This window comes from Equus caballus, chromosome 19, assembly GCF_041296265.1.
Source record: "Equus caballus isolate H_3958 breed thoroughbred chromosome 19, TB-T2T, whole genome shotgun sequence".
In the NCBI taxonomy this organism is placed as follows: Eukaryota; Metazoa; Chordata; class Mammalia; order Perissodactyla; family Equidae; genus Equus; species Equus caballus.
In genome coordinates, this window is record NC_091702.1 from 22,560,746 (window position 1) to 22,576,354 (window position 15,609).

General features: G+C 40.1%; 1 protein-coding gene across 10 annotated transcripts in view; it reads left to right on the plus strand.

Annotated features, from left to right (window-relative positions):
• The window catches only part of FNDC3B (fibronectin type III domain containing 3B), a 357,231-nt gene that overhangs the window by 269,960 nt on the left and 71,662 nt on the right, over positions 1 to 15,609 (plus strand). For all 10 annotated transcript variants that reach the window (XM_070243255.1, XM_070243250.1, XM_023623306.2 and 7 more), the window contains 7 exons: positions 1,869 to 1,940; positions 4,093 to 4,211; positions 5,953 to 6,058; positions 6,953 to 7,125; positions 9,494 to 9,607; positions 9,944 to 10,093; positions 14,674 to 14,954. In XM_070243255.1, coding sequence (XP_070099356.1) covers positions 1,869 to 1,940; positions 4,093 to 4,211; positions 5,953 to 6,058; positions 6,953 to 7,125; positions 9,494 to 9,607; positions 9,944 to 10,093; positions 14,674 to 14,954 — 1,015 coding nt within the window. The remainder of the gene's footprint in view (positions 1 to 1,868; positions 1,941 to 4,092; positions 4,212 to 5,952; positions 6,059 to 6,952; positions 7,126 to 9,493; positions 9,608 to 9,943; positions 10,094 to 14,673; positions 14,955 to 15,609) is intronic.

The window sequence follows — 15,609 nt, forward strand, 5'->3', positions numbered from 1 at the left end:
TATCTACAGTTTCAGGCATTCACTGGGGGTCTTGGAACATGTCTCTGTTGGATAAGGGGAGACTACTGTAATTTCAGTAGCAAGAAACCAAAATAAAAAATAAAAGGGCAGTATTATTTGTGGGAATTTTACACATTTGGAATATGTGTACGAGAAACATCCAGAGAATTCCACAATTGGTAAAAGTGGACAGTTTTAAGAGCATCTCACTTTCTTGATGATTTTCCTGTATTACATGTTCTTTTCCTATATTTTTAATGTATTATTGGTTTGAATGTAGTAATCTCTGAATATGTGTTTCATTCTTCAATAGCTTGCCCTTTAAAAAGTAGTAATATTTAATGTAAAAAATTGATTAATGGAGTTAATATTGAAAATAAATTTCAAAATTTAGATATGTCATCATAAGTAAATTTTGATGTACAGAATGTTCAATTTAAAATGAATTAGGAAAACTTAGTTTTTGTTGTCGTTTGTATGTAACCAGAAGTCTTGAACTTCAGGAGTTTTTCATATTGAAGTTCATCATATGGTGGTGGGGGCGGGGAGCCTGGCTCACCTGCTGTGTGGATTATTTCAAGGAAATGAATGTGGTTAGAATGTTGATAAACATTTGCAGTTATATGTAAAGCTGGCATGATGTATATAATTATCACTAACATCACATAATAATAGCTACCTAAAAGACGAAAAAACGTAAAAGTTTAAAATAAGATTTTACCTGGCAGCCAAGTAAGATGAAGGGAATTTAAAACATTATAAACTGTAATTGGAGAACAACCACTGAGACATAAAGTTACCTGATAATTTTGAGGCAGAATTATTAGGGTATCTGTTTCCCTGGGAGATGGATATGCTTAAGAGAAACTGTAAAAATATAGATGTGCTTTTTGCCAGACTGTAAAGCTTTTTTCCTCAGAAAATCCTAGAAAGTTCTGTCAGTACTGGATATTTACTTTCATTAGCCTTATGCTGTAATGTTTAGCTTCGTAATTATTGTTTAATGTCTATTACTGAAGTACGTATACGTTAATGGAGATACCAGGCGGAGAGAGAAGGGAAGCAGTCCCTAAATCTAAATGAGTAACCTGAGGGTAGAGCTAAAATGCAGAGATGACCGACTGACAGTGGAGGTACATTCTGCATAGTCTTGCAGAATTTTCTGCCCTGAAAAGAAGACTCTTGCAGGAACAGAGTTGCAGTGGACTAAATAATCAGAGTGCCACAGGGCTCTGGTAATGAGCTGGAACCTCTTCCTCAAGCCACCTGTTTGGTGCACGTTCCATTGGTCCACAACTCCGGTTCCATGTCAGGTTCACTGGGATATAAAATTTGCTTAGTAGCGAACTGCGATGGAACAGATTTATTACATTCTGCTGTTTTATTTATCTTGTCAGTAAGTTCTGCACTTCTCTTTCCTTCCCTCTCCATCTCTCCAAAGAATCTGGTCACTGATAAGACAAGTGAAATAAAAGAGAATAAAATAATTAAAGAAATGCATAAATGTTTCATCTTATATAAAAATCACTAAAGGTTAAAGAGGAGGATTCAGAATTCATAAATTTCTTAACATTACTCTAGAAAAATCAGTTCATATTTTGTATTTTGCTCATCTTTCACTTTATAAATGCTAACTCTTTGACATTCCTTAGCTGTAATAATCTGATAGTATTCAGGATTTCTTGATATTTTTGTTTGTTTCTTTTGTTTTTCAAGAAAAGAGTCGGGTGAAATAATGTATTATTTTGCCTTTTGGTTCAATTCAGAATTAAGTCAGTATAACATTATATGATTTTCTGTTCTAATGATATTTACTAATAAAAATCAACACCTTTTCATAACTAATAACACATTTGATTACTTTCCAGATCCTCCGAAGGACAATGGTGGTTCAGAAATACTCAAGTACTTGCTGGAGATCACTGATGGAAACTCCGAAGGTGAAGGTTTTGGAAATTGTGTTATTCAAATCCTTTGGCAAGCCTGTTTTTTAATGTGATAAACATCTGTATCGTAATACTGGGTAATCATTAGTGATAGCGCTACTACAATAAACAAACCTTGGTCACACGTTGACAGTTTTTCTCTTTCAAACACAGCGTCAGAGATCAGAGTCTGCTCAAAATGTACATTTTTATCATGTTTTTAAATTTTCTATGTCATTTCTTTAAGCCAGAGGTCCTAATTAATAGAATAATTAACTTTTTCATCTCCTCTCTTGGCACACTTTCTCTGGAAATTCTTATAAGCAGAGAGAGTGTCAGAAGCCATCAGCAGGAAAGGTAAGGTAGAGACACCAAACAAGTGTGATAATCTACAAACTCCGATGTACAATGATGACAGACTAAATGTAGTCTTACTGTGGGCCGGTGACAAGTGTCACACTTTACAACAAATTTAGAAAATGTCTTTCCATCTTTGTTGTGATGTCTGAGTCAGATTATTTATTCATTCATTGTCACAGTCTGTGGGTTAAAGTGGAATAAGGTTAGATATCAAATTCCTTAAATAATGCCTTTTAAAAAGTTCTTAGATGTTCTTTCTAATAAAATTCATTAGGCTTTAATAGAAAAAATGTTATAATCATCAGAACCTTAAAAATGAAATACCTCACCACTCTAATAATTCCTGCAACCACTAATTTAAAAAAAACACACATGCGTATGGCAGAAAAAGACAGAAAGAGTTAACAGTAAGTTTTACAAACAAACAGTGCAGGTGCGTGGCTTGCCTTTTATTCTGTACTGTGACAGCCACCTGGCCTATTTTGTTTTTCATGTCAATCAGGTCCTATTTTAAGCTAAGAACATGAGAATTCTTTGAGGTGGGCACAGCTGTGGTTGTTAGCATAAAATCATATTCTGTGCTTAAAATTTGATTTAGGTTTTTACGTTAGAAAACCTACCTAGGAGAGAAGTCATGCATATGCAGTGGCTCATTGTGAAAACCTAAGTATTTCTTTGGCTCTCTTGACCACTAATGACAAATCAAAAATAGATGCCATTCTCTGCTTAAAACTACCAACTTTGCCAGTGCATAATGTCAGTGATTAATTGAATCTTTTTGTTTCAGTCGTCCTTGTTCCCAGTTGCCTGTTCAGTAGAGGTTTTCTAATCAGAAATGTCAGGATCACTGTCTTTACTATTCCCCTTTCCCGTGTGGCCCTAGTGCATGTGACGTAATTGTCAATCTAGCCTAATAAGCAGCTGAGGAAATTTGTGGAAGTTACTTCAGTAAAATATCATGGAATAGAGTAAAAGTGTTTTCCCTAAAACAGCTTCATGGAGTAAAAGGCTTTTGTAAAATAGTCAGCTGGAAACATAGCGTTAGTGAGAACTAAACAGAAGAGAGAAAACATCCTAGCTGCCAGGCAGTCGCTCGAAGCAACCCAGATGCGTTTCCCCTGGTGGCAGCAGCCTCTTCGGACGCCTAGACCTCTCCAGGGGCCCTGCTTGCTTTCTTTAATCCTGAGAAGTGGTCAGATAACCTGGGTCACAATGAGTGTTTCATCTTTAATTTGTCACTATCCCAGGCCTTTTTGTCTTTGAAGTGCGGTTCCATGAAGACAGCCGGCCTTTGCGCCAGGGACTCAGTCTGTACTGGGAGGAATCTAGTCGCTGTGACCTCCGGGCAGATAAGACTCTTCCACAGTGCCCCAGACGGACCAGAAACCTCACACTGAGCAGCCTTCCCCACAGCCGGCTGGCCCAGGGGCTTCTCACATCAGAACCCTTGCACAGCTTGCTCGACACTGTCCTCTCTCTCCTCTTACCACTCCCCCTGGGCCAACAGCAGATTCTGTGTGGTTTCCAGCATCCAAACCTGATAGTCAGCAAATGTAATAATGGTGATACCAAGTAATCTAGCCAGCAGGACTAAGTGTTAAAAATGACTCCAGGTTATTTTAGTATTGAACTTTGTAAAGGAAATGGAAAGAGAAGCTTTTGGCTGTGTTTTTTTTTAAAAAAAAGAGAAAGAATAGGAGATGCTGGTTTTCATAGAAACCACTTAGAGCTTTTTCTTATCAGTAATGCTTGATACTATTACATGATTATAAAAGGCATAAACTCATACCTGTGTCTTGTTTTGCAGCGAGTCAGTGGGAGGTGGCGTACAGCGGATCGGCTACAGAATACACTCTCACCCACTTGAAACCAGGCACTTTGTACAAGCTCCGCGCATGCTGCATCAGCACTGGTGGACACAGTCAGGTTGGTTCAGTTTCGGTATAAAAGTAAACGTCTTTGGTCAAATTCAGACAACATATTTATAACATCAGAATAAAATTGCTATTTAGAATGTGTCGTGGCATCACATCATGAAATTAAAAGTAGAGTGTTTTGCATTATGCATTAGAAGACATAAAGAGATAGACGTGAATGATGCTCCACTGAACTGTGGTACTTTGGGGTACATTTGTCACTTAGTTATTTCTGAGAAGACTTTGGCATGATCACACGTGACAGGTAAAAATTGAGGGTGGCCTGGATTTTCCGTTAGCTAAATAAGGGGAACCTCAGTTATTAGAACCATAGAAAAGCATAGAATTTAGAGTCAAAAAGATATGACCTCCAACACAGCTCTGCTGTTAGCACATCTGGCGATTTTATGAGAAGATGACACACCCCTTCTTCGAGGTACTTTGCTGCCATCTGCTGGAAAATTATTGTAAAAACCGTATAAATCTATGATGACCCAGCTGAATGGCACCTCTGCAACTGTGCAGTGCCCACCTTCCCCATCTGTAGGCGGCAGCAGTTCTTTTGTTGTCTACTATTTATATGACCTTAGACCAGCCAGTTAACATGTTAGGAGCCTTGGTTTCAAACATACAGTGTTCTCATAGCTTCCAAATAACCTAATAAAGCACATGAAGTGCTCTAGAAATGAGAGGGTTATTATCTAAATGGCTTTAACTTCCATTCAGAAAGTGAGCGAGAGGCGAGATGGTAGAAGACATTTTCATCAAAGAGATATTCAACATTATGGTGTGAAACTATTAATGTTGAGAGAGAGAGCAGCATAGTGGCTAATAGCCCTGTGCTGGGTTGACCTTTCAAGAGAATACCTGCCATTAGGATGCCTAATTTTGCCAGTCAACCCACCGCCCACATCGTCTTGTGTTTATTTTCTTTTCCCCCCCAGGATAGTGTACTGCGATGTCTAGACTGTCCATATGGACAGACTCCTGAGAAAATAAGCTGCAGCTAGACCATGTCTTTGCAGTGCTAGGGCTCAGGACTGCTTGCGGGGTGGGGTGTATCCACACCAAAGCCACAGATTGTCCACAGTACCTCCTACGCTGCACAGGGGCAGTGATCTCCTTGAGTGGGTGAAGCATGTTTTCTCTGCACCACTTCTCCTTGGGCAGAACAATGAGTGTGGTTGAGCTGCTTAGCTCTGCCTCATTTTCTCGCATCTCAAAAAGGGGATGAACTTTCGTACCACCAGCCTTATGCAACCAGATCCTGCAAAAAGAAGCCCTGCTTATTTCAGCATTAACAGGACCTACTGGTTAATGTCAGACTCAGTTGATTAATATCGACCTTATTTGCTTTTCTGCTCTGTATGTGGGTGGTTGGCCATTTATGGCACCATTTAAAAACTTCATCCAGCTGTTGTTTTGTGTTCTCTTCTGTCCTCATGAAGGGTTGCTCTGATTTTGGTTTAAAGGAAAATAATTGTGTGCTTAGGGTATATAACACTCATGGCTATAAATCTGACTTCAGAAATATTCATTTTTACCAATATCATATGCAGTATATGTCCACACTTAAAACACATGTACATACACACACGAATATCTTATTATATAAAAAATAATCTACACATTCAACACGTAGCCCCCACTTGGTAGCATTTACAGTTATGGGGTGGAATTTGCCTGGTATATAGACGTCTGATAAATTCACGGTAACTAAAAGGTGATTCTCTCCGGTGTTTCTCCCGCAGTGTTCTGAAAGTCTCCCTGTTCGCACACTAAGCATTGCACCAGGTCAGTGTCGACCACCGAGGGTTTTGGGTAGACCAAAGCACAAAGAAGTCCACTTAGAGTGGGGTGAGTGAACAAATCTTCACATTGACATTGACAATTTGGACAATTGGAGATTGAGTTTAAGACTTAATGCTTTGTAATTAAGTTGCAAGTCTTCCTTCTGAAAACTCTTCTTTCTTTCTGTTGAAAACGTCCTATTCTTTTTAATGTGTGTCGGCTTGGGTTTGTATTCTCCCCCATGCTGTCGCTCATCCTCCTCTTCCAGTGGTGCCACACATGCACAGAGGGCACTTTTCTAGAAAATGTTTCAGAGCAGCTAGTTTTTTTCAGGAATTTTTCAACTTTATCCATAAAAGAAAAGTTGTGCTCCGTTTAGAGATTAATCCAGAAGTGGTTCATAAGGTAACATCTAATTCCTCCTCATCTTTGCTGCTTTGTCACGGGTGGGTCCCGGTGTTCTCTAGTATGGACTCAAGCTGTATTAGCATTTCCTGTTGTGTCAGCAGTTTCCAGCATGTAAAATTGCGAATATAAACCTGCAAAACTCTATCAGACTCTTTTCCCCCCACCACTTATGTCTAAGATGTAATAAAATATTGGGCCAATTTTGAGTCCTTCCTCTTGATTTAATGTGTCCTTTGGTTTCAAGTTAAAGATTTCCTTCCTTCTATCTCTTTACCTTGCATTAGAATGTAAAGAAATTTGCTTAATACTTCTATGGTTTTGGAATTATTTTGTTAGTGTAATTAAATGTACTCGCTTTGAAAAGTACGGATAACATCATCTCAGAAACGTTTTCTTTTCTATCTCTTTTTTTGGAGTGGGGGTTCTTCTCTAAGAGATATTGAGGACAGGCCACCTACATGATGTTTTTCAAACCTGGTGGAAAATCGGGTGTGATATGGCCAGCTGGAAGCACAAAAATGTTCTAAGATGAAAAACATTCTCCATTCCCAGATGTTCCTGCCTCTGAAAGTGGCTGCGAGGTCTCGGAGTACAGTGTGGAGATGACAGAGCCCGAGGATGTAGCTTCAGAGGTGTACCATGGGCCAGAGCTTGAGTGCACCGTTGGCAACTTGCTTCCCGGAACCGTGTACCGTTTCAGGGTGAGGGCGCTGAATGACGGAGGGGTGAGTATAAGGTTACACACCATAACCAAGATAGAAGGTTCTAGCACTACCCTTTCTACCCTGCTGAAATTCCTCTGCAGTGTATGTCCAACCTTGACAACCATTGCAGAAGTGTATGTAGAATCTTCTTTCTGAATTGCTATATTGTGATTTCATGTAGACCCACCACTGGAAATTTTGTTTCTTTTGTCCTCATATCATTAACACAGAGTTCAAGTTTAATAAGAACATCATCTTTTAGATGCTTTTGGTAATTTTTAAAATAATTTGCAATTATCTCATTGACCATATTAATCAGTCATGGGAAACTAGGGCACACTGTATCCCTTTACCATATTGTCTAAATTACCCCGCAGTGTCTTAGGTCAGTGTTTTTTGTTTTTCTTTTTTGAGGAAGATTAGCCCTGAGCTAACATCCATGCCCATTTTCCTCTACTTTATATGTGGGATGCCTGCCACAGCATGGCTTGACAAGTGGTGCGTAAGTCTACCCCTGGGATCCAAACCAGTGGACCCCAGGCTGCCAAATTGGCTCTTCCAAACTTAGCACTATGCTACTGGGCTGCTCCCCCCGCCTTAGGTCAGATTTTAAAACTAGACTGGGGTAGAGGCCAGGACGGCCAGCTTGCTTGTTTTTGTTTTGTTTTGTTTTGTTTCAAGTGAAGACTCTCTGGCCCTCCCATCCACTGCTCCATTTGGAGTTGTCAAGATGGGCTATTTGAGCTTAAAATATCTGCGTCTGTATTCTATCCACAAAGATGTTTTGTTTTTTTGGTTTTTGGGGTTTTTTTTTGAAATTGCAGAGTGGTGTGAATTTTGGGCAGATTGATGATGAGAACTAGGTGATTCAGAAACTGTAGGGCTGAAACATGAAAGAAGGCAGAGGGGTGTGGGTAAAGCAGACCGCTGCCAGAGCCCCCAAAGTGCCGTGAGGTGTATAGACGCGTTCCATGCAAATAAATAGATGCAAGTAATTGATGAAGTTTTAAAAATAAGAAAGCTCAACTGACAGTGACAGAGAATTGACCGTAACTTTTTCTAGTTCTTGGTAGTCTTCTTCAAGATTTCAGAAGTGAAATGTGTTTGCGTTTAATCCATTCCGTGTTAGCCACAACTGACTGTGAAAACATTTGGTCTGAAGTAGGGTCTCGGACCTTTAACAGGAACTGGATTTCTTCTAATTCTCCATTAGGAAAGAATTTCAGACACAGCACAGATATTTAAATTAAAAAAAAATGCAAAACTAAACATAAAAATGTAACGATGAGAAGATAAGAAAGCCTGTGCACCCAGACTTATATAAGTAGAAAGAGCTTGGATGGTGCTGATCACAGAAGCTGCAGAAACTTTATTTTGCTGCTGTTTTTGCCCTTTTCCTCATCGACCTCTTTGGATTTCTGCCATAACAGAGATAAACATGCAACTGGACTGATTTGACTTTCTCTCCCCTTTCACTAATTTGTCGTATAAACAAATTATCTTCAGCCTGGTTTATTCCTGTTGTATTGGAAGTTAACTGTGTATTTGACTTGTAGCCTCCATTTCAGAGAGCTGCTCCCTCCCACCGCCCGCCAGTATATGTACAAATTGTGTTGGAAAATGTTGAGAGTTGTTTGGTTTTGTTTTTTTTAATCTTCTTTCCCATTTTGAAAAACATAGTTACATACTTCATTAGCCTGGAAATTATTTTTATTTTACTCTTTGTGGTATCACATATTCCACTATTGAAATGGGTAGTTATGGCTCTCATGAATGTTTTAAATTTCAGTGGAGGTTGGCTCTGAGCAGTGTGGTCACTGATGGTGACATAAAGAAAAGAGACGTGCAGTGTAAACCTTCTAATAGAAGGGATGGCGGGGCCACGCTGAGAAAATGTTCACAGGAGCATTAAACTTTCAAAATGGAAAATACTGGTAACCAGAAGAAATTACTCAGAATTTGATAACCAATAATTCCAAGAGATTTTATGCCTTAAAAATCAACCTGCAGTGTGTATCTGAGTTAGTTTTCTTTGATGTCCTCTGAGAGGTGTTAAAGCACAATGCCATGGTGTGTCAAAAATGAGCATATTTTTGTTTCTGATGTCACAGGGAAGGAAAAATGTTTGGTAAACCAACTTTCTAATCCTTTTGAATGAAAAGAATATAGACATGTAATAGACATTTACCACTCAGGGAATGTATGTAGGAAAAAACCTTACACACATTCACCTGAAAGTGAAACCCATTTGGTAATACTTCTTAATTAGTTGCATTGGTGATGGTGTTAGCCTGGCCCTCATTTGGTTATATACACACACGCACAAACACATACACGTGTGTGTGCACACATACATACATACGAGCCTGTGTGTGTTCTTCTCTTTCAGTATGGTCCCTATTCTGATGTCTCAGAAATCACCACTGCTGCAGGGCCTCCTGGACAGTGCAAAGCACCTTGTATTTCTTTTACGCCTGATGGATGTGTCCTCGTGAGTTGGGAGGTAAGTCAGGCCCAGGTTCTGCATCAGTTTCTGTTTCTTCTACTTTATCTGCCTCCAAATGCAAGTTAGGAGGAATCTGCAAAGCCAGAATTCACGTGGAGGTGATGTTTACACAGTGATCTCCTTTGGCACTGGCTCACGTCATTTAGAGTTGTGGAAATTTTGCTACTGGGCAGAATTGAAAGGAAGTTGAGCATCTCTTTCGTTCCTTTCTTTTGTATGTATTCAAAATATCCTGGGGCATGTTGCTCTTTCCCAGTTTAGTTAATTGAATGCAAATGTCATAGGGTTTCCTTCATAGTGAAATTATTAACTTCGTGGATTGATGCTTTCCAGAGTCCGGAAAGCGCTGGTGCCGACATCTCCGAGTACAGGTTGGAATGGGGAGAAGACGAAGAGTCTTTAGAACTTGTTTATCACGGGGCAGATACCGGCTTCGAAATGAGGGATCTGCTGCCTGCTGCGCAATATTGCTGTCGACTCCAGGTGGGCTGACTTTCTGCAGATGTGCCCCACAGACACTGGTACCCAAGAAAAGCCTCGTGAGGAGACTTACTCAAAGGCTTGTGATGGAGGCTATCAGGAGGGATGATAGGGAAGAGAGGGTCCTTTTAAATAAAAGTAAATTTAATTGTTTTGGTATTTTACCTCTAATTTTCGCTTCTCAAGGAGATCCTAAAACATGAAAATAAAACCAGATTCTTCTCCACTCTACTTCTCAGCACCCTTGCGTCCTGCTTGTTTGTCAGTTCACTGAGTAAATGACCGAGGCAAAGGCAGCACAGCTCCTTAGGGAAGACGCCTTCTGTCTGAATTCCCTGGAGATGCACATTCCAGCAGGAAAGCCACTTAAAACTTGCGAAGACAGAAAATTCACATGCCAGCTGTTAAATGGAGCCAAAAACAAATATTAGAGAATGTAGGACCCACCTCCCACTTGCCAGTGACCATGAACAAGGCTGGTTATCTCTAAGCTTCCACTTGAGAATCCAAATAGACTAACGTCAAGAACAGTCGGCTCATAGCCTGAGCCCCATGAGTGACAATAGTCATGGACTTACTTTTATTTTATTAACTTAAATGATTTATTCTTTGTCCCTTTGTAAAAGCCTGTTGTTCGAGAAATCAGGGTTTTTTTGGTGCCTTTCTTTCCATTTGTCCAGTAACCTTTCCGGAGCACTACTTTGTGCCAGAATCAAAAGATGATCAGGATGATCAACAGGAGAGAGAAAAAGATTAATCAGATGTGGTTCTTGACCTTGAAGAGGTCTGTCTTCACACACATTTAGTTTTAAATAGGTGAAGAAGTAAAGATGGCAGATGTAGGTTTCCACCTGGTTTAAGTCACGGATCAGATTGATTATTACAAGTCTATCGACACTCAGTATCTCTGACCTCTTTGGAGAAAATATTCCCGACGTAAGTTAATTTTCCAGATCACCTGAAGCTTTTCTATTAAGTTCTGAAGGCTGCTTCATCATAAACATTTCTGCTTAAACTCTTGTGTTATCCACCTTTGCTCTCAGTGGAGCTCCTGGGCCATAGTTAACCCTTTGTCAGTGAGTCAGGGTCATAGCACGTCATCCGATCTTTGTAATAGCGATGCTGAGTCATTGGGAAAGGGTTAAAGTATGTGCCACACTCCTGTTTTTGGAACAAGGCAGGATGTAAATAAACAACATCTGCCACCACAGGATAGAACTTCACTGTGCTTTTCGAGTTTTGATCTCTCTTTAAAACATTCTACTTCCTTTTTTTCCTTTCAGGGTATATGTTGTCTTTAGCACTCACTTCCCAAAACTGCATTTTAAGAGAGACATTGGCAAGAATAGAGCCTGCGTAATAATCTTGCCTCTCGGCTTTGGTAGTCAGAAGTAGAAAATATTTTCAAATGTCTATACTTGTTTGTCATAAAATGAGTCAGACCCTGTGAAGCGAATAGTGCTCTAAGGCCACCATTGCTATGCTAGGAAAGTATTGCCAGGAAAAGGGTCTCCTCAACCTGTAGTGATGTCTTGGTATCTATGGGCCACATATAAATTATTTTCGTTTGACATTACTACCAAGTCAGGTTAAACCCGAATATTCTTTTGAATATTTGGCACCTTAAAAATTAAATCGCTGTAATTCCTATATTGTATTTTATAAAAATTAGGTGAAACATTTCTTGTTTTACTCAGGAATTTTTGAATTTTTATATTCTTTCTTAGGAATATTTTAATTAACAAGCACCAAAGTACTTCTCTTCACATGAGGCATATTGTATGTTGTAGGCATACGCTTAAGATTCTTCGGAATGGGTTCCTTTGAAAACTGGTAACAATAAGTGGTATAAATCCAGGAAACATTTTCCATAGAGTGACGCTAGTAAAAGAAAATGGGATCCTGGATAGGATCCTGGAATAGAAAAAGAACATTATTAGAGAAATTTATAAGAGTTGAATCAGGTTTGTATGTAGTTAATGCTGTTGTACCAATGTTAATATCCTGGTGTTGATCATTGTCCCATAGTTACAGAAGGTGTTAATATTGGGGAAAGCAGGGGGAGAGATATATGGAAATTTTTCTGCACTATTTTTGCAACTTTCCTGTAAATCTAAAATTAGTTCAAAATGAATTCTTTTTTTTAAGTAGGAAAAATTATTTTGTTCTTGGTTTTCCCAGTGGAAAGGAGAGAAGTGAAGCAGCGACTGTTGGCCTGACACTGCCAGGATTTTACGTTAACTAATTTAATCTTTACAATAATCCTATGAACTAGGCGTTACTCTCCCCATTTTACATCTGAGGAAACAGACTGAGAGATGTTAATTTGCCTAAGAGCACACAGTTAGTGAAGAATGGAATCAAAATTTGAACTAAGCTCCAGTGCCATGCTCTTTTCCTTCTGTTACGTGGTGATATAAAGTCTTAATTATGTGAGCACTGGGCTTCACGATATCTTGTTTTTCTGCCCTTTCATAAAAATCTCTAAATATATACTCTTACAATAAATTGTGACAAAATTTTACCGAAAAGAGTTGAAATAGTGTCATGAAATAGGAATAGATATGATGAAATAGTACAATAGAGTTTTAAAAGTGATTTGATAATGAATGCTCTGAGCTTGCTTCTTTGAAATTAAGAGTAATACACACGCCTTGTAAGTTTTGTTTTGAGCCTTTGATTTAAGCGCTCAGACTCCTTTCCTTTAGTTTGTAGTTTGTCTTCATAAGCTCTCCTAGGAAGTAAATAAGAACTTGGTTTTAGAGTCCATTCATTTTTGTAAGGAGGCAGCCAAATGTTTTCTCTTTATAAGGAAAAACAATATTTTTAGTAACATTTATTGAGCACATCCTCTGTGTCAGCTACTCTTCTAGTTGCTGAGGATAGAACAGTGAGTGAACCCACAGACAGCCTTGCCCTCGTGGAACTTACCTTCTAATCAGGGGAGTAATTATGTGAAATACATGCTATCCTGATGGTAAATGAAAATGATGAAAAAGCAAAGAAAAGAAATAGGAAATGAAGAGGATCGTGGGGTGGGGTGAGTGCAAGTTTAAATTCCGTGTGCTGAGAGGGCTCGCTGAGAAGGCAGCACTTGAGAGAAGGCCTGAAGGAGTGAGGGAGTGAACGGTGCAGATGTCTGGGGAAAAAGCTTTCTGGCCAGAGGGACAGCAAGTTGCAAAGGCCCCCAGGTGGAGGAAACGTGCTGTCCCTGTGGAACAGTAGGGAAGCCAGTATGGCTGGAGCAGAGTAAGTGAGGGAAGAGCAGTAGGTGACAAGGTCAGAGTAGTAATGGGTTTTTTGGGAGGGTGGTGATGGTGAGCAGATCAGATAGGGTCTTGTAGGCTGTTGTGAGGACTTTGAAGTATATTCTAAATATGGTGGGAGGCCATTGAAGGGATTTGAGCAGTATCACTCTGCTGGCTGTGAATATAGAGTATGCGGCAAGAGCTGACACAGATACCAGTTAGAAGGTCATTACAGTAACCAGATGAGAGAGTGTAGTTGGACTAGGATGGTGGTACAGGATGTGCTGATGGCTTGGATAGGCGTACGAGAGGAAGAAAGATGTCCAGCAGTAACTCAGAGATATGACTTGAACAACCTGAAAGATAGGGAAAACTACAGGGGTGCCGTGGAGCTTTTTGGTGAGAAGTGACGGGGTGGAGATGAGGAGCTTTGTGGACACAAGTTTGAGATGCCTATTTGACATTCAAGTGGAGATATTCCAAAGGCAGTTGGATACGCTAGGCTGGGGTTCAAGGCAGAGGTCTGAGCTACACAAATAAATGTGGGAGTAGGGTATAAACTGCATTGACCCCCTGAGACAAGATGAGATCTCCAAGAATTTGAGTAGAGACTGAAAAGAAGAGGTGTCCAGGGCCTGAGCCCTGGTGCCCTCCGGGGCTGAGGATCGGGTGATGAGTAGCAACCAGCGAAGGTGGTTGAGAAGCAGCAGCAGCTAAGTGGAAACAGGAGTACAGGTCCTGGAGCGCAAGGAGATAAGCATTTGAAAGAATGATCAGGTGTCAGCTCTGGTGCTCAGGTAAAGTCATATGAGGGCTGAGCGGTGACTTCAGATAGGAGTTTAGCATTCACACGGAAAAGAGTGGATAATTTTCTAAAATTCCTATAGCTCTTCCAGGGCAGCACTTGAGTTAAAAGTCAGCTTACTGAATTCTGGTCCCAGCTTGCCTCTGAATCTGGGGCCTGAGTTATTTCACCTGACCTTGAGTTCTCCTTTGTGAAAGTCAGATAAGAATACTTGCCGTTTAATAGCTACCTTAGTTACTGTGAAGGTCGCATAAGACTGAAGTGGGCTGTGCAAATATAAAGTGTTATTTTAAAATGATTTTTCCTAAGAGGTGATGGTGGTGATGTTATCTTTTGCTTTATTAGCAGAAAAGAGGTGATTGGCATTTTTTGGAAAGTCATCATTAGCTTGAACAGTTTCTAAGATTTATTTCTACCTACATTTCTGGAAGTAAACCTTATATTTAAATTTGTTTAACAGCACCTAATATGGATGCATTAGGAAATGCTAATAGAGTAATGTGGACTTTATCTTGCTGTTCTTTTTTTAGGCTGTCAATCAAGCTGGAGCAGGACCGTACAGTGAGCTTGTCCTTTGCCAGACACCAGCATCTGCCCCTGACCCTGTCTCCACTCTCTGTGTCCTGGAGGAGGAGACCCTCAATGCCTACCCCGATTCACCTTCTTTGTGCCTTGTACTGAACTGGGAGGAGCCGTGCAATAATGGATCTGAAATCCTTGCTTACAATATTGATCTTGGAGACACTAGCATCACTGTGGGCAATACCACCTCCCACATTATGAAAGATCTGCTTCCGGAAACCACCTACCGGTGAGTGCAAGGGCATAGAGGTGAAGCTGCATCCACACGGCAGCACCTGGCCTGCGGACCTTGCAGGTTCTAAAGGCCAAATGGGTGAATTCTAGCCATTCTTAATGTATTTAAGAGTACTAAATGCAAAATATAGTTTTAAAGCTATATTTGTAATATATATTGTATGTATATACTGTATGTATACAATATATATGCATAGTACATATTGTATATATATGTATATTGTGATGCTTTATACTTCATGAATTGGTTACAAATTTAGACACTTTCTAACCTCTGGGGGGGAATATCACCTACCACTCACTTTAATTCAGTTCTTCCCTCTTGGTCTCTTGGTAACCACTTTCCTTTGTATTTTTACTGCCACTCGTATCACTCTGCAGACACCCTCTGTCCTCACCATGTACTTGCCCATTCCTGACACAGGGCTCCACCATTCTTCTGATGCCCTCAAAGCAGACGTAATGTTACATAGCAATGGTGAGGTAGCTTTTACTTAGGATTTCACAAGGCGCCAAAGAAGTTAGACCACCCACCGTGGAGCCAAAGTTGATTAACGTCTACATGCTCTGTCCCCCCTCCCCCCGCCCCGAGCTACGACCTGGGAGCCAGCCACCTCACCTTCCTCTGAGACACATTTTCTCCATCATGG